The sequence below is a fragment of the Natrix helvetica genome (assembly GCF_964273705.1).
Source record: "Natrix helvetica genome assembly, chromosome: 5".
NCBI classification, from domain to species: Eukaryota; Metazoa; Chordata; class Lepidosauria; order Squamata; family Natricidae; genus Natrix; species Natrix helvetica.
This window is the reverse complement of record NC_138551.1, coordinates 142,554,167-142,578,733: the sequence shown is the minus strand read 5'-3', so window position 1 is coordinate 142,578,733 and position 24,567 is coordinate 142,554,167. Positions and strand designations below refer to the sequence as shown.

Below are 24,567 nucleotides of genomic sequence, written 5' to 3'. Positions count from 1 at the left end.
GGCAAGTGGCCAGGTCAGCCGGTCTTTCCGACACCGGGACCCGAGGTGTTCCCCTGTCCCTTAAGGGGCCCCCACGGAGTTGTCCTCACCAAGGCGGTGACGTTTTTGTTCTCCTTCCGCCGGAGGGTGTCAAACTGGGAGCCGGCGGCCAGCAGCGAGGCCAGGGCGGAGTAGAGCTCGTCGTATTTCATGGCCTTGGAGAACAAAACTTCGCACACCTGAAAGGGAAGTGGCCCTTCTTGAACTGCTCCGGAATTGTTCTTCCCCTTTGCTGACCCAGGTCCCACTCAACTCTGAATAAACCAGACTGTCCCGTCCCCCCCTACCTCCCCCCGTCTCTCTCTCTCCCTCCGGTGGTGGGTTCCGAATCCCGCTGCAACTGGTACGCTGCAACGGGGCTCGGCGTCTACCATGTGCATGCATACTAATCGCCTGTGACACTTCAGCTGCTCGCCGTACACTCTGTGCGCAAAAGCCCCAATCAGCTCAATTACAGGTAAGGAGGGCGGGCGAGCAGGTGGGCCCTCCGGAGCACTGTACCGGAACGGTACCCAGTGCTCCCAGCAGGCACTGGAATGCCCGTACCGGGGGCGTATCGGTCGTATTCCACCACTGTCTCCCTCCCTCTTCACTGGGGGGAGAATAGGAAAGGCAGCTTTCCAGAGAAATACAGAGTTGAAACTCTAGCTTAGGGTGGGGGTCGGGAGGTGGGGGCCGCTGGAAGAAGAGATCATCATCACCATCATCTTTTAATGACCACATAACCCCTTGCAGGGTGGAGTCTGGGCAACTAAATGGAGCTAGCAGAGTGTTTACTGGCCAGATGCCTTTCCTGTTGCCATTGCAGAGTTTTGTTCAGCAGATATATTCTCATTGTGCCCAGAGAGAGAAATATCTGCTTCTACCTAAGGACCGAATTCGCTGCCTCCTGATTGTGAGGTGAGAGCTCCGCCTCTAAGCCAAACCACCACTTTCTCTGGAAGCAGAGATATTATTGGATTAAACCAGTGGTAGTCAACCTGGTCCCTACCTCCCACTAGTGGGCGTTGGTCCAGCTTTCATGGCGGGCGGTAGGGGTTTGCTGTAACTCTGCTTTATAAATTTGATAAAGTAAAGTTCCTTCCCTACTTTATAAATCACCATTACTGTGGAACCGGTGGGCGGTTAGAAAACTTTACTACTAACAAGAGATACAAAAGTAGGCGGTAGGTGTAAAAACGTTGACTACCCCTGGATTAAACCCTGGCCATGTGGCCAGTACTGAACGACCTCGGCTTACAAACTAATTGAGCCCGAAATTCCCACTGCTGAGCAAGGTGGCTATTAAGAGTAAGGGGGGTTGGGGATATGGCCCCAGTTGTTAAGAGAATCACTGGGGTTGTTGTGAATTGTGTGGTTATTAAGCAAATCCAGCTTCCCCTATTGACTTTGCTTGTTGAATGCTGGCTGGAAAGGTTACCAACGGTGATCAGGGGATCCTGGAAGGCTGTGACTATTATAAAAAGATGCCAGTTATCAAGGGCTCAAATTCTGATATGACCCCGCAATGGTTCGGAAGTGTGGAAACCAGTCATAAATCACTTTTGTCCCGACTTCGGTTGGTCACTAAACGAGTGGCTTTACGTTGAGGACTACCTGGACCCGCAGAATCGGTGGCTCTCGCTGCCTTGCTCCCCCCACCCACTTCAAGGGCAAAACCTCTGTGCAATTCAGAAAAGAGCAGAATAAAAGATTTGGGAGTGACCTTGGAGGTCTTCTAGTCCAATCCCCCCTTTGCTGAAGCAGGAAAAACTATCCCATTTCAGACAAAGGGTTCTCCAATCAGGAGAAAATCCCGTGCCTCTTCTCCTGACAATGAGAAGACAGACGCATGAATTTGCCAAGGGACAGCGAGTGGCAGTCCAGGAAAATTTGCCAGCCTACCATGTGGCACCTGGTCCAAATTTGGCATCATAAGGGACTGCACACCTGCCTAATCTAATTTTCCCGCAGGAAGCTCTAGACTACAGCAGCAGCCCCCCCATCCACCCACCCCAATCTTCAGGGCACCAAAGACTGATTCCGTGAAGAGAGGCTTTTCTGTGGACTGGAGGGGGGGTAGGGGGTTCGTGCGCTACCTGCATCCCATGGATGGGGCTTTGCTTGTTTGCACTGACCGTTTTTTGGCATGCCGTGAACTGGTGCCGTTCCATGGAACAGCAGGGTTTGGGTTTGTTTTTTGGATTGTTTCTAATTTCCTTTTAACTTTTGTAATATGTGTTTTTTAATGCTGTACGCCGCCCTGAGTCCTTTGGAAGAAGGGCGGCATATAAATCCAATAAAACAAACAAACAAACAAACAGGGTTGGGGACTAAAGGGCTTGATCTGCTCTGCAGTGGACCCACCGGCCACCATCCCCCTCGCCCCCCCGAAGATGATCCTCAGGGTGGAGCAGACAATCTCCTTGCAGCCTTTCCTTACCTTAAATCCTTTCCCGGAGAATGCATGAGGCGTGTGTGTGTGTGTGTGTGTGTGTGTGTGTTTGTTCATTCAGAAGGGATGAAAGGTTTAAAGAAAGAATCACGTTACCGTGCTATCGAGGCGGTTCAAGTCGTCTTCAGATGCTTCGGGGGAGAGAATGCAGTAGAAGCGCGGCTGGGGGGCAGCGTCTGGAAGAAAGAGGAAGCCGTGTAAAGGTAAAGGTTCCCCCTTTGCACATATGTGCTAGTCGTGTTCCCAACTCTAGGGGGCGCTGCTCATCTCCGTTTCAAAGCCGAAGAGCCAGCGCTGTCCGAAGAAGTCTCCGTGGTCACGTGGCCGGCATGACTCAACGCCGAAGGCGCACAGAACGCTGTTCCCTTCCCACCAAAGGTGGTTCCTATTTGTCTACTTGCATTTTTAACATGCTTTCGAACTGCTAGGTTGGCAGAAGCTGGGACAAGTCACGGGAGCTCACTCCATGACGCGGCGCTAGGGGTTCAAACCGCCGACCTTTCTGATCGACAAGCTCAGCGTCTTAGCCACTGAGCCATCACGTCCCAGTAGGAAAACGTGTACGAGGTTTTAAATTTCCGAGAGGAATGCACACACACACACACACAAACACACACCCCTTGGGCCAGTAACCACGTCCAGCCTACTCTCCTTCCTGGAAACCTTGGGCTAAGAATGTCCCCCTCTCCAAAGGGCCAGATGGGAGCTAAGTTCTACACCTGGGGTCTCCAGGAGTCTCCAGGGAGGGAGAGGATTCTCAGGGGCCCTGCTATCTGTCTGTCCTTTAGGCCCCGCCTAAAGGACAGACAGTTCCTCCAAGGTGTTTCAGGGGCCTAATCCTACGGTTCTTCTTCGGCAGCCCTTCCGTACCAGAGGGACAGTGCTTGGCCCAGTTTTCTTCCACTTCCTTGAAGCCATGATAAAGTGGGGAACAGGCCGGTCGGCTGCCCTCCTGGCTCACGCCGGCCCAAGCCATTGGAGGGGTTAAGAGGTTGTACTGGACCTGGAGAACACAAAGAGACAACAGAAAATAAATATGGGGCAGCAGAGTAAATTCCAAAAGGAGAAGACTTTTTTTTTTCTACACTGGTTGACTGTGATTTATCGGAATGGCTCCTTGTTCAAAGAAAAAGAGAGAGGGAGAGAGAGAAGAAAGCAAGGAAGTTATTGGCTCATTTTGGGATGTTTTTCCTCTGTGATTTGGGTCTGAAAACAGGGAGGCACAACGGAGAACAAAAGCAAAGCAGGAACCAAGCCAATAAATCAATTTTTTCAGTCTGAACTTTGGTGATTAAGCCATCTCTAGGTACCTAAGAGAGCATTCAAAGGATGGACTGACTCCTAAGGAGGAAGTATTCCTCCTTATCAAAGAAATTATACAATAAAGGGATCTGGTTTAGATGGTTGTTGCCAGAGGGAATGTTGATCTTCTGGGAGGGAAACAGGATTAGAATTAATACAGTGCAGGAGGCGGAAGCCTTCATCAAAAAGCATTTTCCCCTCCCAGAGGACGAACACAGCGAGGGTAGTGGAAGGGACAGTAAGGTGCAAGACAAGAAGGGGGGGGGCTGAGGCTTCCTCTGGGGACAGGGAGGAAGGAGCAATATCGAAAAGGCTCAGATCACAAAAATAAAAGTAATTGAAATAATAGCAATTGGTGATATTCTAGAAAGTGACAAAGGAAAATGAATGAACACATGGTTGACAATATAGAATGAGACCTTGTTTTCTGCTTATCTTTTATATCTTGTTTTTAAGATTGTAAAAATTGTGAGTTTTGGATGGATTTCTATCACTAGTGTGGGAGGTGCCCAAAATTTTTGTATATCCCCTTACCTTTCCCCATATATGTATAAAAACCAATAAAAAATTTTTGGGGAAAAAAAAAAGGATGGACTGGCTCCCAAAGAAAACCTTGATTGACAAGCCGATGTGTGAGTTGGGCATTCTCTCCCCCCACCCCCCTCCTGCCTCCGTGGATTCGCCACACACCTGCTCAAATAAATACACGGGGGCCTTTGAGTACTGGTGAAGCAGGTAGTCGAAGACCAAGAGTAGGCGGGCCAGCAGGAGAGGGACGCATCGGAGTTGGGAGTCCAGGTTGGCTGTCACGTCCAGGATGGTCTGGACGCAGAGGGTCAGGATGGACCGCCGGCCCTTTTCGGAGAAGCTGTGGAAGATGAGCAGCAGGAGCTGGAGGTGCTCCACGTTGAGGTCCTCTGTGTCACCGGGAAGAATCCCCTGCAGGGCATTATGCTTCAAAGTGCCCACAAACCTGGGAGGGAGGGGGGTATAGAAAGATTCAGGAAGGGAGGGAGGGAGGGAGGGAGGGAGGGAGGAAGAGGAGAGAGGAAGGAATGGGAAGGAGGGTGGGAGGGAAGGAGGGTGGGAGGAATGGGAAGAAGAGAGGAAGGAATGGGAAGGAAGGGGAGGGAGGAAGGGAGGAATGAGAAGAAGGAAGGGAGGAGAGATTCAGGAAGGGAGGGAGGGATGGGAAGAAGGAAGGAGAGAGAGGAAAGGAACAAGGAAAGGGAAGAAGGGAGGGAGGAATGGGAAGAAGAGAGGGAAGGGGAAGGAGGGAGGAAGGGAGGAATGAGAAGAAGGAAGGGAGGAAAGAGAGATTCAGGGAGGGATGGGAAGAAGGAAGGAAGGAAGGAAGGAAGGAGAGAGAGGAAGGGAACAAGGAAAGGGAAGAAGGGAGGGAGGGAGGAATGGGAAGAAGAGAGGGAATGGGAAGGAAGGGGAAGGAGGGAGGAAGGGAGGAATGAGAAGAAGGAAGGGAGGAGAGAGAGATTCAGGAAGGGAGGGAGGGATGGGAAGAAGGAAGGAAGGAAGGAGAGAGAGGAAGGGAACAAGGAATGGGAAGAAGGGAGGGAGGGAGGAATGGGAAGAAGAGAGGGAATGGGAAGGAAGGGGAAGGAGGGAGGAAGGAAGGAATGAGAAGAAGGAAGGAAGGGGATAGAGGAAGGGAAGAAGGAATGGGAAGAAGGGAGGGAGGGAAACATTCAGGAAGGAAAGAAGGAAAAAAATCTATAAACAGCAGCTCTTACACCTTAGTGTTACCTGTGTAATCAGGATATCATTTTAGATATACCGTATTTTTGGGACTGTAAGAGGCATCTAGCTTTTGGGGGAGGAAAACAAGAAAAAAAATCCGCCTCTGCCTCCCATCAATTTGCCTCTTTGCAGCAGACAGCAAACATCCTGGTCAGCTTCAGCACATGGCTAGACTGAGTTAAAAAACTGGCTTCCAGAGGATAAGAGACAAGACTTTTTTCAACTCAGTCTCGAGGTAATAGGCTGAATTTTACCCATGCTTGGATTCTCCAAGCAGCGCACAGGAGAACAGCCTGGTCAGCTTCAGCACAGTCTGATTTAGCACAAGCAGTTAACTGGCGATTGGATTGCCCTTCCGGGAATACCGCCGATCAGCTCTTCCAGGCTGCAGGGATCGCCGCCACCTATCGCTGCCCCCTGTACCCCATTTTCAGCCTCCGCGCATCCTGTTTTCGGCCTCCCTGCGTCCCATTTTTTGGCCTCTGCGCATCCCGTTTTGGGGCCATTCCCCACTGCCTATTGCAGCTGAACAGGACATGCAGAAAACAAGACGTACAGAGGCCGAAAATGGAGGCAGCGACGGCAGCGATCCCGCAGCCTGGAACAGCTGATCGGCAGTATTCTGGGAGGCCGATCCAACCGCCAATCAGCTGCTCGTGCTAAATCAGGCCGTGCTGAAGCTGACCAGGCTGTTGGCTGTTTGCTGCAAGGAGGCAGAGGCCGGCAGGTGGGCAAGGCTGCAGCAGCATTCACTCTATAATGAATAAAATGCACAGGCATTTCTACCCACTTTTGCATAGGGGTGGGGGTGCGTCTTATAGTCCAAAAGATACGGTAACTGTGCAACAATTATCCATCACAACTAGACTGAAAACACTCTGAATTTGGTGTGACCGGCCAAAGCTGTGAATTGACTGTTGACTTATCTGAACGGTCCTTCTATGTGCATTGCGAGGAGAATCCAAGCATGGGTTAACTTTGCCCATTAGCCTAGAGTTATGAAATTGTTGACCACGGATCGTCTGACTGGAAGAGTTCAGTGCATTCTCAAAGACTTTCTCCTACCTCTCCCACACATTCAGACACTCTGGGACATCCGGGTCCGTCTGGGTGCTGGCTTTATGCTGCCAGATGAGGAGGAAACGGGACAGCACGGACAAGCTCTGGGGGTGGATGTAGAGAGGCCACGGCCCTTCAGAGAAAGGAGACACCCCAAGCTGCTGCAGGAGAATGTTCTGGCAAAAGACAACCATGATATGTGTTGAAAGATTGGAGGGGAGCAGATCTGTCAGTCACAAGTGATATACTTAAAAAAAAAACACGGCCTACTATAAGTATTTGAACCTTGTTTAACTACAATCATCATCATCTTTTCACTGCCACATAATCCCTTATGGGGTGGAGTCTGGGCAATTGAATGGAGCTAGCAGTGTTTTAATGGCCAGATGCCCTTCATGTCGCCAATATGGAGTTTTGTTCAGCAGATGAAGAACAGTTGTAGGAACTGGGTATGTCTAGTTGAATGAAAAGAAGGACTAGGGGAGACATGATAGCAGTGTTGTGGTATCTCAGGGGCTGCCACAAAGAAGAGGAAGTCAAGCTATTCTCCAAAGCACCTGAGGGCAGAACAAGAAGCAATGGGTGAAAACTAATCAAGAAGAGAAGCAACCTAGAACTAAGGAGAAATTTCCTGACAGTTAGAACAATTAATCAGTGGAGCAACTTGCTTCCAGAAGTTGTGATCAATAGACACTTTTAAGATGTTGGGTAACCATTTGCCTGAAGTGGGGTAGGGTTTCCTGCCTAAGCAGGAGGTTGGACTAGAAGACCTTCAAGATCCCTTCCAGCTCTGTTATTCTATTCTAGATATATTCTCAATGTGCCCAGAAAGAGAAATATCTGCCTCTACCTAGCATCGAACTCAGACCCCTCTGATTGTGAGGTGAGAGCTCTGCCTCTAAGCCACTCCCTTTTTTAACTACAATAAAGGAGGATATTGAAATGGGTTGAAATGAAGGGTCCCTGGTGCCCTCTGACCTTGGTTGTTTCCTTGCAGATGTTTCATGACTCAACTAGGTAACATCATCAGTGTAAAAAAAAAAAGGAGTGTGGTTTGCGATTTATATATTGTCCTTTCTAGCACTGATGACGTTACGTAGTTAGGGTCATGAAACGTCTGCCAGAAAAGCACCAAGCTCAGAGAGCACCAAGGACCACCCAGTCCTCCTCCTCAATCAGTGTTGGGATTCAAAAAATTTTACTACCGGTTTTGTGGGTGTGGCGTGGCTTGGTGGGTGTGGCTTGGCAGGGGAAGGTTACTGCAAAATCCCCATTTCCACCCCACTCCAGGGGAAGGATACTATAAAATCCCCATTCCCTCCCCACCCCACTAACCTGCTTTCCAGCTTCTTCTGCAGGGCAACAGAAGAAGGCCCAGCCGATCAGCTGGGACTCAGAAGGCAGCGAATAGATGGGGGCATGGCCAGCCAGAAGTGGTATTTGCCAGTTCTCCGAACTACTCAAAATTTCCGCTACCGGTTCGCCAGAACCGGTCAGAACTGTCTGAATCCCACCTCTGCTCCACCCCTTCTCCTCCTCCCTGCAAATCCCACTTCCTTCTAGCAACTGATGATGTTACCTAGTTTGGGTCATGTCTGCCAGAAAACTACCAAGCTCAGAGAGGATCAGGGACCCCTTTGTTTAACTACACAGACTTCACACTGGATTGTTGGCCCGGTTTAAATAAAGGGAAAGGTCCAAACTCATCTGCTTTTCAACGCAGCAACGGAGGAGCTCAAAATGAGAACACGATGGAGATTTCCTACTTATTATTCCTAATAATTGGCAGTTTAACTGACAAATACTCCTCCCAGACTAGAGAGCCAGACTCACCTGCAAGGTCGGAGACTGGAGGTCAGAGGTCACCAAGGAATGGTTGAAATGGTACAGCGCAGCCGCAAACTCTTCTTCTTCGGAGGTCCCTGCAGGAGCACAAGAGTCACCAGGTGAGGCCTCCCCCCGCCAACCTTCCCAAGAACTCCAAGGCAGGATCTTCCCATGGGTCCCTTCTTGGGTGAGAAGGAAACCCAGCAGCCCATCTCTTCCTCCTAGGGGAGGCTACCTCCTTCTGCCCCCCTCCCCTTCTTGGCCTCTACTGCAACCTCCATGAATTTAGTTTCCCATCCAGCTCGTCCCTGCCAAACTCCGAGAGGTGGAAACTGTCCTAGACTTTTCAGCCATTTAGCGGTCATCTAACCTGGGAAAGCACATCATGAGGAAGGCAGGGCTAGCTGAATCGCAAATTGGAATTAAGATTGCCGTGAGAAATATCAACAACCTCAGCTATGCAGATGATACCACTCTCATGGCAGAAGGCGAAGAGGAACTAAAGAGCCTCTTCAGGCGGGTGAAGGAGGAGAGTGCAAAAGTTGGCTTGAAAATCAGCATAAAGAAAAAACTAAGGTCATGGCATCCGGTCCTATTAATTTCTGGCAAATAGATGGGGAAGAAATGGAGGGAGTGACTGATTTTATTTTCCTGGGCTCCAAGATCACCACAATGGGGACTACAGACAAGAAATTAAAAGACGCTTGCTCCTGGAGAGGAAAGCTATGGCAAATCTAGACAGCAGATTAAAAAGCAGAGACATCACCCTGCCAACAAAAGGGCATCTAGTCAAGGCTGTGGTTTTCCCAGTTGCAATGGATGGTTGTGCATGTTGGACCATAAGAAATGCTGAGCGCCAAAGAATGGAGGCCTTTGAACTCTGGTGCTGGGAGGGAGGAGCCGAAGTCGCGACGACACGACGTGCGATCTCAATGCTCTGAGATCGCTGTCGATACTTTTGCCGCTGGGTGGTCCAAACGGACCTAAACCGTCCCGCAGAGACGGTGAACAGGAAGAATACATCTTGCTGATCTCAGGGACATCGCAAAGTCCCTGATTGATCCAAGAGAAGCTCTTCAAGCAGGTGACAAAAAATCCAGCCATTTGGCTGATGAAGTCGGGGCGGCTCCAAAACGGAAGGATATGGAAAGAGAAAGTGTTTCCAGCTGGTGAAGAATTTTTACTGTTTTAAAAGTGACTGCCTATAAAAAAACTTAAAATTAATTTAAATTGGAGAACAGAAGAAATAAGCGGCGGAATTAAATTTGGACTGGTTTTGGACAGTGGGTTATCTTACTTTTTAAATGCTATCTTCACGGATGGAATTTATGCAAGCCTTTTAAAACGAATGGATTAAGTTTCCTTCTTCTATTTCTTTTTCTTTTACTATTCTCTGTAATCTATGGACTAAAATTCTCCTCTTTCATTACTGTGGGTGTTTTTCTAACTCATTTAAGAATCGGACTTTTTTTTTTTTTTAACTTGAAATACAAAAAAGATACAAAAAGTAACAAAGAAATTGTAACATTGTTAACACTGCTACTCGGAGACTGGAGGTTTGTTTATTGGAAACGAAACACTTTTTTTCACTGATTATCCTGGTTTGGCACTTCAAGGTCTCACAGCTTGTTTATAGAGAGTGATAAGAAGAAAAGCACACAATGTTCCTTTGAAGTATATTTTTAACCAGAGAAAGGTGAAATGTTATCGTGAATCTATGCTTAATCCTGTTAAAACCTCCTAAGCTAGAGCAGCAGTGTTTGTTAGCTGGAGATAATGGCACAATTTCAACAGCAGAAAGAAGTTTTAAGTCTGCAAAAGATACTCTCAGAAATACAGAAATTATCAGATACACGTGAGAGGATAGAGAAGAAGTTGGAAGTCTTAGTGCACCTAACAGCAAAATATGATGAAGAAGTTGAAGATGTTAATCAAATGGAAAAAGTGGTGGTTAAAATCCTAAAAATCGAAGAGGAAAATGAATATAAAGAAATTAAAATGGCTGATATTTATGGTGATTGTTTTGTCTCTGAAAAGAGCGGAATACTGAAAGAGGAATTAAATGGAGGGGAAATTGGAAATGCAATGCAAAATGAACTATGTATATGAGAAGATGTTAAGGGGGAAAACCTGGGCAGCCCTCTTGTTTATAAAAGAAATCAAATATGTAACAAAAAAATTAAAAAAAACTTTGTTTTGAAATATATATATAAAAGACAGGGTGTTATTTTCAAAGAAACACGGTAGGAATTGATTATCTATGCTGGAGCACCAGAATGGGAACCACAGAGCTGCGCTTGCTGAAAGAGCTTGACTGCCCCAAGCGCGTTTTTCTCAGTCTACCCCACCCTCCGAGGCTCAATGTGTGGGTTGGGGGCGAGGGAGACCCCCCCTCCCCTTCCTGACCTTTGAGCCCGTCCTTGTCCACTTCTTTGATGATGCTGGCCAGAGTGGCCATGTGCTGCTCCGTCAGAGAGACGCTCAGGTAGTTGCGAATGAAATTGTTCTTCGAGTCCAGCATGGAGGACGTTAGGAAGTTGAGGATATTGGAGGCAAGGTTTAAGAACTGAAAGAAAAAAGAAAGACAAATGCATCGATTAAAAAAGGAAAATAATAAAAAGGCGGAAGGCAGCCCCAGAACCTTTGACTTTGAGGCAGAGTCCTGGGTAGCTCACCAATTCCGGGTCTTTCCGACTGGCCAGGATGTTCCCGTTTTCTCCTGCCGACTGCTTGTTGGGGCTCTTCACCCGGGGGGAGCTCTCCAGAGGGGGTGGGGGAGGAGGGGGAGGAGGAGCCACCTTCTCCTTGCTGGGGGAGATGGTCTCTTCGAACCACTGACCAAGGATGGGCTCACTGTCGTCGTCTGAAAAGAGGGGAAAGGGGCAAGTCAGACAGTTGAAGGGCCAGGAACACGGCTCAGGGCCTCTCCAGATTAACAGAGTTGGAAGGAACCTTGTAGGTCATCTAGTCCAACCCCCTGCTCAAGCAAGAGACCCTCCACCATTTCTGACAAATGGCAGTCCAGCCTCTTCTTGAAAGTCTCCAGTGATGAAGTTCCCACAACTTCTGTTCCATGGGTTGATTGCTCTCACTGTCAGAAAGTTCCAACTTGTTTCTAGGCTGAATCTCTCCTTGGTCAGTTTCCATCCATTATATTCAGGGCCGTACCTTCCCCACTGAAGCCTCCTCTTCCCCCCACACCCCCACCTTGGCTGCTGTCTTCCGTGCTGCTGAAATCGTCTTCGTAGTAGGTGTTGGAGTCTGTGGAGGCGCTGACGTTGCTGCTCATGGACCCCTTCCGCTGTCTCTGCAGGACGCAAGCCTGAAAGAGGGAGGGGGTGGGGGTGGGGGAAGGGGTGTCACAAAAGCCCAGCCAGTGCGTATCTCCCACCCAAACCTTATGACCGCTCCCTGGAGCAAATCTCAGATGTGAGGGTGAACAAAGCTTAATGTTGCCCTCCTTGGAAAAGCAGAGCCTAAAAACAACCCATCCTTCCTTGCTAATCTAGGGCAGTCACTCTGCTTCTTCCCTGGGTGGGGTTCGCACTGTGCCCAAATGATAAAGCCCGCTCCCTCCCGCACAGGGCAGATTCATACCACCGAGAACAAGCCAGGAAACCCACAACTTCCCCTTCAAGCCCCACCGTGGCCAATCTCTTTTCTCTCGATGGGAAAAGGCTCGAAGCAGAGAGAACCAAGGAGGGGGGGGGGCTCATTTCCCACCACCCAGAGACATCTAGAAGGGACCCTCACCCACCTTCCGATACGCCGTGGAGAGCAAGGTCAACAGCAGGTTGGCGAGAGGCACCGACTCGATCAAGCGTTGAATCCTCTGGATCGACGTACTCTGGGCCATGATATTCAGAGCGGCTGGAGGGCCGTCTGTGTCCCAGCCCTGAAGAATGAAATCCAGCCCCCCCAGGGAGGATAAAAAGGTAAAGGTTCCCCTCGCACATTTGTGCTAGTCGTTCCCGACTCTAATGGGCGGTGCTCATCTCCGTTTCAAAGCCGAAGAGCCAGCACTGTCCGAAGACGTCTCCGTGGTCATGTGGCTGGCATGAATCAACACCGAAGGCGCACAGAACATTGTGACCTTCCCACCAAAGGTGGTTCCTATTTTTCTACTTGCATTTTTTACGTGCTTTTGAACTGCTAGGTTGGCAGAAACTGGGACAAGTCGCAGGAGCTCCCTCCATTACGCGGCGCTAGGGATTCGAACCGCCGAACTGCCGACTTTTCTGATTGGCAAGCTCAGTGTCTTAACCACTGAGCCACGGCGTCCCTCCCCGGGAAGGTAAAAGATATCACACCTGGACACCCACCCACCCTTGAGCAATTCTGAGGACCTGCCTGTCCCTTCGTCAAGCACTCACCTTGTGAAGGGCCTCCACATGGAGGTCTTGAAAGAGCAAAGTGAGGAGCTTGATGGCGTGATTGGCCAGGACGACGGAGAGGATGCCAAACCCCTGATGCCTGCAGAAGGGGGAGGAAAGGAGGCGAGGAAAGGAGAGAGCGGGCATCAGCTCAGGAAGGATCTCTCGGCCGAGGGCAAGACGTGGAAGGAAGCTGCATTCTCCACGCCACGCTTTAACCCCCAGCACCAAAGGCAGAAGAAACAGCAAGGAAAAGTCTCTTCTTACCCCCCAGGACTCGCCCCACTCAGGGCCAGACCTACCCTTTGCCAGGTCCAAGTTTCGGAGATCCCACACCCTCTTTGGACCGCACAATGATATCCCGGACCCGAAGGGCTGCCAGGGGGTCCTTCTCTTTGCCCTTATCGGCCAGGGTGGTGGGGCTGAGGTTCAAGATGAGGAATAAGCTGTTCAGCAGACACCAGGCCCCGAGGAGCTGGAAGTTCTGGTAATGCTGGAGTCCCGGAAAAAGGGGGGGGGGGGGAAACACACACACATCACATTGTGATTGAGGCTCCATAGGACGGCACAGGAGAATTGCTTATTTTATTTTATGTTTGGCTCATTTTCGCTCTTACCTCCCCACCTGCCCGGCGGGAACTGCTGATGGCTTGGCCGATCATGTCGTAGATTTCCAACTGCGGAAAGAGATGGATTTTTTTTACTTGTTTTTATAAAAGGGTCTCGCGAAAGGGACCAAAGCCCGTCCGATACCAGCCCAACGCCCTCGAGAATTTCGCGGCTGCAAAACTTCAGCTGGAGTTCACGCTTTCCTTGCAGGTCCTCCCCCCCCCCCCCCAATCCTGTGTGTGCATTTCTGTACAACGATGGCAGCATCGCATTTCTGTACAATGATGGCATTTCTGACTCACGCATTTCTGTACAATGATGGCAGCATCGTTTTCGTAGTCCTCTTCTTTGGAGCTCGTGGAGCCCGTGCGGACTTGCTGGGTGGTGCCCACGTGTAGGATGGCCATGCAGGTGGCCACGCTGACCCCTGGGGGGAGAGGAAGGATCCTGGGGGTCAGCCAGAGCAACAGGGACCAACTCAAGGCCTCGAGTCTCATCCTGTGATGGGGTATGATGAGTGAGAGGCCTCTCCCCTCTGCATCATGGCAACCTTCCATCCTTCCGAGGTGGGTCAAATGAGGACCCAGATTGTTGGAGGAAAAAGGCTGACTCTGTAAACTGCTTAGATAGGGCTGTAAAAGCACTGTGAAGCGGTGTATAAGTCTAAGGGCTATTCCTTCCTTCCCTCCTTCCCTTTCCTTTCTTCCTTCTTTCCTTGCTTCCTTCCTTCCTTCTCCTTCCTTCCTTCCTTCCTTCCTTCCTTCCTTCCTTCCTTCCTTCCTTCCTAGAACGCAGTATTGCAGGCTGACTCTGCCCACTGTCTGGAGTTCAATCCTGACCAACTGGCTCAAGGTTGACACAGCCTTCCGAGTTCGGTAAAAATGAGGACCCAGATTGTTGGAGGAAAAAGGCTGACTCTGTAAACCTCCTAGGGAGGGCTGTAAAAGCACTGTGAAGCGGTGTATAAGTCTAAGGCCTATTCCTTCCTTTTCCTTCCTTTTCCTTCCTTTTCCTTCCTTTTCCTTCCTTTTCTCCTTCCTTTTCTCCTTCCTTTTCTCCTTCCTTTTCTCCTTCCTTTTCTCCTTCCTTTTCTCCTTCCTTTTCTCCTTCCTTTTCTCCTTCCTTTTCTCCTTCCTTTTCTCCTTCCTTTTCTCCTTCCTTTTCTCCTTCCTTTTCTCCTTCCTTTTCTCCTTCCTTTTCTCCTTCCTTTTTTCCTTCCTTTTTTCCTTCCTTTTTTCCTTCCTTTTTTCCTTCCTTTTTTCCTTCCTTTTTTCCTTCCTTTTTTCCTTCCTTTTTTCCTTCCTTTTTTCCTTCCTTTTTTCCTTCCTTTTTTCCTTCCTTTTTTCCTTCCTTTTTTCCTTCCTTTTTTCCTTCCTTTTCCTTCCTTCCTTCCTTCCTTCCTTCCTTCCTTCCTTCCTTCCTTCCTTCCTTCCTAGAACGCAGTATTGCAAGCTGACTCTGCCCACTGTCTGGAGTTCAATCCTGACCAACTGGCTCAAGGTTGACACAGCCTTCCGAGTTCGGTAAAAATGAGGACCCAGATTGTTGGAGGAAAAAGGCTGACTCTGTAAACCTCCTAGAGAGGGCTGTAAAAGCACTGTGAAGCGGTGTATAAGTCTAAGGGCTATTCCTTCCTTCCTTCCTTCCTTTTCCTTCCTTCCTTTTCCTTCTTCCTTCCTTCCTTCCTTCCTTCCTTCCTTCCTTCCTTCCTTCCTTCCTTCCTTCCTAGAACGCAGTATTGCAGGCTGACTCTGCCCACTGTCTGGAGTTCAATCCTGACCAACTGGCTCAAGGTTGACAGTCTTCCGAGTTCGGTAAAAATGAGGACCCAGATTGTTGGAGGAAAAAGGCTGACTCTGTAAACCTCCTAGAGAGGGCTGTAAAAGCACTGTGAAGCGGTGTATAAGTCTAAGGGCTATTCCTTCCTTCCTTCCTTCCTTCCTTCCTTCCTTCCTCCCTTCCTTCCTCCCTTCCTAGAATGCAGTATTGCAGGCTGACTCTGCCCACTGTTTGGAGTTCAATCCTGACCAACTGGCTCAAGGTTGACACAGCCTTCCGAGTTCGGTAAAAATGAGGACCCAGATTGCTTGGAGGCGATAGGCTGACTCTGTAAACCTCCTAGAGAGGGCTGTAAAAGCACTGTGAAGCGGTGTATAAGTCAGGGCTGTTATTGCTATTAAAAGCAAACTGACTTTGGGAGCTTTTATTGTAAGCCCAGGTAGCCCTTCAAGGAGATTAAAATCTCTTCCCCAAAGATCTGACAATGGGAAACAGAGGGAGAAGAGGAGCAGAGGGGAAGAAACATCATGCTCTCCCTGCCCCTTTGTTACTGGAACACATGAAGCTCCTTCTCCTTCCTTCCAGTGTAGGAACCCAAAACAACAGTCTCTCTCCCCCCAGGATTTCGCCTTGGCTCCCGCGTCACACGGATTCACCTGCATAGAGGCAGCTGAGGGCAAGAACGGTCACGTCCTGCAAGCGGGAGGGGGTCAGAGGTTCCAGGACGGGGAGGGAAAGCGTGTCCAGGGCCATGGTGACGTCAATCACCAGGGAATGGAACCTGCACAGGTGGAGGGAAAACGGAAGGGAGTCAAGAAATCGAGTTTGACTGTATCAACTGCATATAAAGAAAGTCTGTACAAAGTGTTTTATAGATGGCACTTTGTACCGGCAAGATTGGCTAAAATGTATAAAGATAGATGTGCCAAATCTTGTAAGTGTAATCAACCACTAGGTTCATGCTATCATATGTGGTGGCCCTGCCCAAAAGCTAAAATAATTTTGGCCAAAATGTATAAAGATAGATCTGTCAAATCTTGTAAGTGTAATCAACCACTAGGTTCATACTATCATATGTGGTGGTCCTGCCCAAAAGCTAAAATAATTTGGACAAAAATACATACTTGGTTGGAAAAAATGATAAAGCAGCATATTGATTTAAATCCCGAGATATTTTTTGTTGGGCATTCTACCGCAAAAATATAATAAAAAGACTATTTATCTGGCTTTACCGTGTTTCCCTGAAAATAAGAACTCCCTGGATAATAAGCCCAATCGGGCTTTTAAGTGCATGCTCTAAAATAAGCCCGCCCCCCAAAATATTGCAACACAGCAGCAGTGACCACACTCGCCGCCTCCTGCACCTCAAAAATAATAAGACCTCCTCGAAAATAAGGCCAAGTGCTTATTTCTGGAGTCAAAAAAAAAAAAAGACCCTTTCTTATTTTGGGGGATACACAGTAAATATATTAATTGCAGCTAGAATTGTATTTGTGCAACAATGGAAAAATGATGAAATACTATCAGATGAGAAGTATAATAAAGAAAATATTAGAATGTGCAAAAATGGACAGATTAACACTCATTATTAAGGATAAAGAAGAAACTAACATTTTTTTTGACATGGGATGTATTTTACCAATGGCTAGACAATAGAAACAGAAGTTAGAAAGGAGAAGATATTAAAAAAAAAGAGGAAATGTTAATATGGAGAGAATTTGATGATGAAGATGTTATGTATTATTGTAATTACATTGCTATATAGTTATATTGTTAATATTATTGTGATGACTATAACAATGTGGATTTTGATTGTCTAAAACCCAGATCTCACACCGTTCGGTGGAAATGGAAAGTAATATACCTTATTTTTCGGAGTAGAAGACACACCTTCCCCCCCCCCCCCTAAAAGAGGGTGAAAATTTGGGTGCGTCTTATACACTGAATGTAGACCCACTCACCCACCGACCCCCACCCTTTGGCCTCTGCCTCCCAGCAATTTACCTCCTTGCAGCAAACTGGGAAAATGGGGCTTGCGAAGGCTGCAATAGGCTATAGCAATCCCTGCAGCCTGAAACAGCTGATGATCAGGAGGCCCGCTTAAACTGAAAGTGAAACTTGCTGTTTGCTCCACAAGGCAAATTGCTGGGAGGCAGAGGCAGAATTTTTTTTCTTGTGCTAATCAGGCTGTTTGCTGCAGGAAGGCAAGTCAGTAACTATAAATGCCTAGAGAATATTCAAATTATTAGACATTTTTTAAAGACTGCTTTATTGTTGTTCTAGGCAGCTTAACAAAACGAAGAAGCTTTTTAAAATAAATGTTTGATCTGAAGAGGCCCAGTGCTATTGTATCTTCTTTTAAACAGCAGAGAATAACTATACTTCCAGAAAGCCTCTTTCAATTTTAACATCATCTGTACAAGTATAGTATGAAATGTAACACCACAGTGTATATTGTCTGTACTGTTTGCTGTTTGTTGCAAGGAGGCAGAGGCAGATGTTTTTTCTCTTGTTTCCTCCCCAAAAGCTAGGTGCGTCTTATACTCAGAAAAATACGGTAAATAACATAAATAAAACATGGGGGCGGGGGGAAGAGATTGAGTTCTGCTCAGAACCTATGGGGCGGGGGAGAACCATAAGAAGTCACAGAAGAAAGAGGACAGGTGCTTACCCGTTACGGACCGCTGTGGCATCAGCAACAGTAGCCGGCATGATGAAGAAGGAATTGGCTGACACGGCGTCCTGGAAGCGGTTAATGTAGCGCAAGAAGTACGGGAGGTTCAAGCAGACGCGCAGCAGCTTTTCAGAACCGCCTGCATTGAAAAGGGAAGCAAATGATGAGGACTAGCCTCTTAAAGAGTCTTGTTCCCAGCAGGAGCCTGCCAAATGGTCGTGGGGAACTAAGAGGCAAGAAATTACAGGCAGACGTAATGACCACAACTGAGCCCAATGTTTAGGGTGCCAAAGTGAGGAATTCTTTAAGTGAGTTTCGCTCCGTTTTACGACTTTTCTCTTCACGTTTGTTAAGCGAATCGCTGCAGTTCTTAACTCAGTAACCCGGTTAAGTAAATCTGGCTTCCCCATAGAATTTAATACAGATTAACAGAGTTGAAAAGGCCCTTATATGTCATCTAGTCCAAACAAGAGACCCTTCATTTTTTCAGTCTCTTCTTGAAAGCCTCCAGGGATGAAGTTTCCACAACTTCCAAAGGCAACTTCTGATCCATGGGTTGATGGTTTTCCTGGTCAGAAAATTCCTCCTTATTTCCAGGTTGAATTTCTCCTTGGTCAGTTTCCATCCATTGTTCCTTCTCTGGCCTTCAGGTGCCTTGGAAAATAGCTTGACCCCCTTCCTCCTCTCTGTGGCAGCCCATCAAATATTGGAAGGCTGCTATCCTGTCTCCCCTGGTCCTTCTCTTCACTGGACTAGCCAGGCCCAGTTCCTGCAACTGTTCATTGTATGTTTTAGCCTCCAGTCCCCTCATCATCCTGGTTGCTCTTCTCTGCACTCTTTCTAGCGTCTCAACATCTTTTTTATAGTGTAGGGACCAAAACTGCAATATTCTCTTTGCTTGTCTGAAGGTCACAAAAGGGGGACACTGCAACCGTCATAAATGTGAGTCAAGCTGCCCAGCAGCTGAATGTTAATCACATGGCCACGGGGGATGCCGCAATGGTGTGAGAAATGGTCCTGTCGCTTCCCCCCCCCCCCCCCGTGCTGTTGTTCACTTCAATCTCTAAATGAACCATCGTTAAGTTGGGGACTATCTGCACTTCCAACACCACCTCAAAGGAATTGTAGTTCTAACTCGCGATGCAGCCGGCTGGGCCTGAGAACACAGTCATGGCAAGGATGCAGTCCCAACACCCCCCCTGTTCTCCAGATGACGCCTTGGGAAACGGGGGAAGCTCTGCAAGACAAAGCGCCCCTCCCCTTTCCTTACCGAGTTCTTGCAAGCTGGCCACGTTCTGGGCAACAAATATGCTCTTGGTTTTGGTCGTAGAGGATTGGTCCGCGGCGGTCTGCTCTTCACCTTCACCTTCCCCCTAGAAGCAGAGCCAAGGGTTATTTTGTTGTGGCCTGTCAGCCACTGGCCCCTCCAGCAGCCGAATCAGAAGAAAAGACGGCGTGGGAATCAGGTCGGCATCGAGGCAACCTGAGAGCTCCGAGGCGGAAGAGGAACTGGAGGTGACAGAGAGAGAGAGAGAGAGAGAGAGAGAGAGAGACGGAGGCGGAGCCTGGGCCGTCTGTCCACCCTCAGTTGGAGAGTCAACAGCCCCCAGGTCTGGAGGTGGCTGATGAGGAAGAGGAGGAACAGCTGGGTCCAGTGCCTCATTGCAGATGCACATACGGCAGAGGAGAGGAGAGCAGTGGAAATCTATGGGCCGGTCCTTGGGACGGAAGAGCCATTGCTGCTAGCAAAGCCCCTCCCTAACTCTGGGGATAAAAGGCAAGGAGCCTGGGCTATCCATCAGCCCTCAGATAGACAGTCATCAGCCCCCAGGTCTGGAGGTGGCTGATGAGGAAGAAGAGGAACAGCTGGGTCCAGTGCTTGATATGCAGAAGGCAGAGGAGAGGAGAGCAGTAGAAATCTATGGGCCGGTCCTTGGGACGGAAGAGCCACTGCTGCTAGGACAGCCCCTCCCTAACTCTGGGGATAAAAGGCAGGGGTTGGAGATGAATAGATGTGGCGGGCAACTAGTCATCTCCCTGCCGGACAGACTTGTTAGCCTGCTGTGAGACAGAGAGAGAAACTTTTTGCCGGGGCTGCCGGCACTCCTAATAAATGAATCATTGATTTAACTACAAAGGGTTTGTCGTGTTTGGGGAGCTGGATCAGAACAGCTATGATCTCCCGCCATCAGAGGTTCACAGGCTCCCCGAGAACTCCAGACGGAGCCCTGGGGCCCTCCGGTCTCCCCTCCTCGCTAAGGAGGATGGGAAGCAATTTCCCCCAGGGAACCCGAGCCTTCTCGGGCAACCTTCTTCCTTCCACAACCCACCTGAGCCTGCAGCGTCGTCATTGGCGACAAGGCCATTTTGGGATTGAAGACAGAGGTCAGCTGATTGAGGAAGTTCATCTGCACCTCCTTCTGGCGCAGTTCAGGCCTGACGGGAGAAGCCAGCTCTTTCTGATCCTCCACTGGAAAAGAGGAGCGGGAGCAGAGGGTCAGGTGGGAGGTGGGGGAGCAGCCCTTGTTGGGGCAGAAGATGTCACGGGGAGGGAGCCTTTACCGTCCGAGAGGGTCTTCACCGTCTGGGGCAGCTTGGCCGACTTCATCATTGCTGTGAAAGTGATGATCTCTGTCCGGTCCAGGCGGCTGCAGCCGGTGCACAGCCCCTTGATCAGCAGGATCAGATGTTTCTACGGAAGCATTTCAAAAGAAAGGTGAGCGGTGCAAAGTTCAGAGAAACCTTTCCAAACCTGAGCAGACCTCAGATGGGCAGGCATCAATTCCCAGAGTCCCCACCCCTCCAGCATGGCCTCTGCTGTGAGTTCAGAGGCACGAGATGCTCACCTCTCGCAAGCCAGACCCCGGCATCCTGGGTCAGCTTCAACCAAGAGCCTCCCATGCAAATGATGCAGAAACTCCCCAACGGGGAAGAAGGGACTCTCTCTCTCTCTTTCTCTCACCCCTCTCTCTCCCCCTCTCCCCCACTGTCTCTCTTTCTCTCTCTCTGATCGCTCTCTCTCATTTCTCTCCCCCCTTCTCTTTGTCTCTCTCTCTCATCTTTCTCTTTCTCGTCTCTTTCTCTCATCTTTCTTTCTCTCTGATCTCTCTCTGTCTCTGATCTCTCTCTGTATCTCTTTCGCTCTCATCTCCCCCCTTCTCTCTCCCCCCTTCTCTCTCTGTATCTCTCTTTCTCTCTCATCTCTCCCCCCTTCTCTCTCTGTATCTCTTTCTCTCTCATCTCTCCCCCCTTCTCTCTCTGTATCTCTCTTTCTCTCTCATCTCTCCCCCCCCTCACCTGTGAGACAGCGCAGGCCTCATCTGGGTTTTCAAGTCGCAACAGGGAGAATTCAATCAGTACTTTGCAGGCAGCTGCTACAGACTGCAGCTGGTTCCGAGGTACTGAAAAGGCAACGTGGTTACGTCAGTTTGAGAGTTTGAGGATGGGGGGGGGGGAGCTTTTAAGCAATGCCATGTCCTTGCCTTAGCTGATCTAAGAATCCCCCTCCCTTGAAATGTAGCCTCCCCCCCCTCCTTTTAATTTCTGGTGGAGACTCTGGTGGAGATTCAGAGGCTTTTGGGTCTTCAGAGGATCCACTCAGCGGGATCAGAGGCAACGGAATGTTACCCCAACCTATGGATAAATGAGCCATGGTGGCGCAGTGGTACTGCAGGCTACTTCTGCTGACTGCCGGCTACCTGCAATTTGGCAGTTAAAATCCCACCAGGCTCAAGGTTGACTCAGCCTTCCATCCTTCCGAGGTGGGTAAAATGAGGACCCAAATTGTTGGGGGCAATTGGCTGACTCTGTAAACTGCTTAGAGAGGGCTGTAAAAGCACTATGAAGCGGTATATAAGTCTAAGTGCTCTTCCTTCCTTCCCTCCCTTCCAGTGGTTAGAATGCAGTATTGCAGGCTAACTCTGACCACTGCCAACAGTTCGATCCTGACCAGCTGCAAGTTCACTCAGCCTTCCACCCTTTCAAGGTGGGTAAAATGAGGACCCAGATTGTTGGGGGCAATGAGGCTGACTCTGTAAACTGCTTAGAGAGGGCTGTAAAGCGCAGTGTGAAGCGGTATATAAGTCTAAGGGCTATTGCTACAGCTATCTGAAAAACCATTTTCTGCTTCCTCCTTTCTGGGTGTTGATAAACGCCCCTCCCCTCCTGCTATGTCCTTTCTAACCCTTCTGCGAACCGCCTTCTAAGTCAGTTTTGGAAACGCTCCTCACGGAATTCCAGGGGGGGGAACCGTCATTAAAAACTTGGCGAACGACAGTCCGCAGCAGAATGTCCCAGCGCGCTCACTCACCTACTCCACACACCGTGGTGATGTAGTGCGTTGCAAGCGCAACAAAAGAGGAGTAGAAAGGCTCGTATTGCTTGTCGTGGTGCAGGATTTCCGACTCGCTGCAGAGGAGGGAAAAAGCACAGACGCAAGGCTCAGAGAGCTGGGCGCCCTTAAAATAAACATTGTGAAGCTCTGAGCATCGAAGGTGAAAAGGAAGATGGGATTTTGGTCTCTGGATGGGTTTTGCTACTGATATACAGCAAGTACTGGTGCTTAAAACCACAGGACAGAGCATCAGCCAGCAGGGACTAAAAGGAATCTCTGAGACTGCTTGAAAGCTTATCCTGGTTCTAAGTCTGAACCTCTTAAGCTATCGTCATTTTCTGAATTGGATATTTTGCTGTGTTTCATATGAGGAAGCTGCCATCAGTGGTCTGGAACACAATACAATACAATAGTAGAGTTGGAAGGGACCTTGGAGGTCTTCTAGTCCAACCCCCTGCTAGGCAGGAAACCCTATACCGTTTCAGACAAATAGCTATCCAACATCTTCTTAAAGACTTCCAGTGTTGGGGCATTCACAACTTCTGGAGGCAAGCTGTTCCACTGATTAATTGTTCTCACTGTCAGGAAATTTCTCCTCAGTTCTAAGTTGCTTCTCTCCTTGATTAGTTTCCACCCATTGCTTCTTGTTCTACCCTCAGGTGCTTTGGAGAATAGTTTGACTCCCTCTTCTTTGTGGCAACCCCTGAGATATTGGAACACTGCTATCATGTCTCTCCTAGTCCTTCTTTCTATTAAACTAGACATACCCAGTTCCTGCAACCGTTCTTCATATGTTTTAGCCTCCAGTCCCCTAATCCTCTTTGTTGCTCTTCTCTGCACTCTTTCTAGGATCTCCACATCTTTTTTACATGGTGGCGACCAGAACTGAATGCAGTATTCCAAGTGTGGCCTTACCAAGGCATTATAAAGTGGTATTAACACTTCACGTGATCTTGATTCTATCCCTCTGTTGATGCAGCCTAGGACTGTGTTGGCTTTTTTTTGGCACATTACTTGTTCCATCAAGAAGCAGATGATAAGCACAGAGAGATCTATGTCTCAGTATCAACTGCTGAGGAATTCCAGGGGCCTCCCCTCTGTTTATCTGACTCGGGCACCAGACTCAGGTCTAAAGTTTCATTCAAGCATTGATATTTTAGGAGGGACCGCACCGTGACAGAATTATGAACTTGGATCAAACCAACAAAAGCAACCCACACCACTTTTGAGATCCGAGCTAAGTCATCCCCGCGGATCCCACGGAAACACTGAAGGGATTGCTGCAGGCATCAGTGGGCTTGCATTATTTTGAGGCCCTGAAATGATTCCACGCAACTTAAAGGCAAGGATCACAAGACGCCCAAGAGGATTTTGCAAATAAACCGTGAAGAGTTGTATCCCACAAAGGAAGAGCAAACAGGAACAGAGCGCCTTCAATACTTGCAGCTGCATGCTACTATTTTTTTTGTCTTTTCAAAACCTTGACTATTAGACTCATGTGATTTATTCCGCGTGCCCTGAAAAACAAACCTGACAATCCCACCCAGAAAGAGACAAGAGTTTGTGCAACTTTGCAGAGGGGAAGTTTTTCAAAGCAGGCTGTTGCATAATAGAAATTTTGGATAAAAACCCCAAGCATAACAAAGAATGTTCCTTCTGCACCAACTCAGAGAGCTCAAACTGCCCAAAGGAGCTGCTGATTCTGTTCTACAGAGGAATTATTGAGTCTGCCATCTGCACCTCCATAATTGTCTGGTTTGGCTCTGTAACCTAACACAGTTGTGACACAGACACAGACTTCAGAGGATAATTAGAACTGCAGAAAAAACAATTACTACCAGCCTGCCTTCCAGAGGACTTGTGTACTGCACGAGTCAAAAAGAAGGCCATGAAAATATTTACAGACCTGGACATAAATTGTTTCAACTCCTAACCTCAAAATGATGCACCGTACACCAGAACAACTAGACATGAGGACAGTTTTTCCCCAAATGCCATCACTCTGCTAAACAACTACCGTATATACTTGAGTATAAGCCGAATTTTTCAGCCCACTTTTTGGGCTGAAAAATCCACTTCGGCTTATACTCCAGTGAACAAAAAAAAAATGTGGCTCTTTAAACATTTTAATGCGGCTCTTCTGTGTGCCGGGCGCCCGCTCCCCTCCCTCCTCTCGGGCTTCGGAGGGAAGCTTCTGCATAACCCCGGCGAGTGACAAGTCTCCCAGGCTGTAATTTGCCGAGCTGTACGCGCGCGCCTGTTTTCCACGGCGTGGAGCAGCGGCGAGATTCTGGGCGGCGAGCGATGATTCCGGGGGCCATCAGTGGGGGGGCAGGGTCCCCCCTCGCGTTCCTCATCTTCCCGGATGGCCCCTGGAATCATC

At 48.8% G+C, this 24,567-nt stretch overlaps 1 protein-coding gene across 4 annotated transcripts in view; it reads right to left on the bottom strand.

Moving 5' to 3' along the window:
* Positions 1–24,567, bottom strand: part of UBR4 (ubiquitin protein ligase E3 component n-recognin 4) — a 179,538-nt gene that overhangs the window by 151,049 nt on the left and 3,922 nt on the right. For all 4 annotated transcript variants that reach the window (XM_081954563.1, XM_081954560.1, XM_081954562.1 and 1 more), the window contains exons 2-22: positions 22,161–22,258; positions 21,149–21,252; positions 20,414–20,543; positions 20,182–20,321; positions 19,122–19,224; positions 17,849–17,990; positions 15,834–15,958; positions 13,701–13,825; positions 13,407–13,466; positions 13,092–13,282; positions 12,790–12,889; positions 12,174–12,311; positions 11,624–11,738; positions 11,092–11,279; positions 10,823–10,982; positions 8,423–8,511; positions 6,596–6,765; positions 4,466–4,748; positions 3,344–3,476; positions 2,570–2,649; positions 90–218 (exon numbers count right to left, since the gene is read on the bottom strand). In XM_081954563.1, coding sequence (XP_081810689.1) covers positions 90–218; positions 2,570–2,649; positions 3,344–3,476; positions 4,466–4,748; positions 6,596–6,765; positions 8,423–8,511; positions 10,823–10,982; positions 11,092–11,279; positions 11,624–11,738; positions 12,174–12,311; positions 12,790–12,889; positions 13,092–13,282; positions 13,407–13,466; positions 13,701–13,825; positions 15,834–15,958; positions 17,849–17,990; positions 19,122–19,224; positions 20,182–20,321; positions 20,414–20,543; positions 21,149–21,252; positions 22,161–22,258 — 2,803 coding nt within the window. The remainder of the gene's footprint in view (positions 1–89; positions 219–2,569; positions 2,650–3,343; positions 3,477–4,465; positions 4,749–6,595; positions 6,766–8,422; positions 8,512–10,822; positions 10,983–11,091; positions 11,280–11,623; positions 11,739–12,173; positions 12,312–12,789; positions 12,890–13,091; positions 13,283–13,406; positions 13,467–13,700; positions 13,826–15,833; positions 15,959–17,848; positions 17,991–19,121; positions 19,225–20,181; positions 20,322–20,413; positions 20,544–21,148; positions 21,253–22,160; positions 22,259–24,567) is intronic.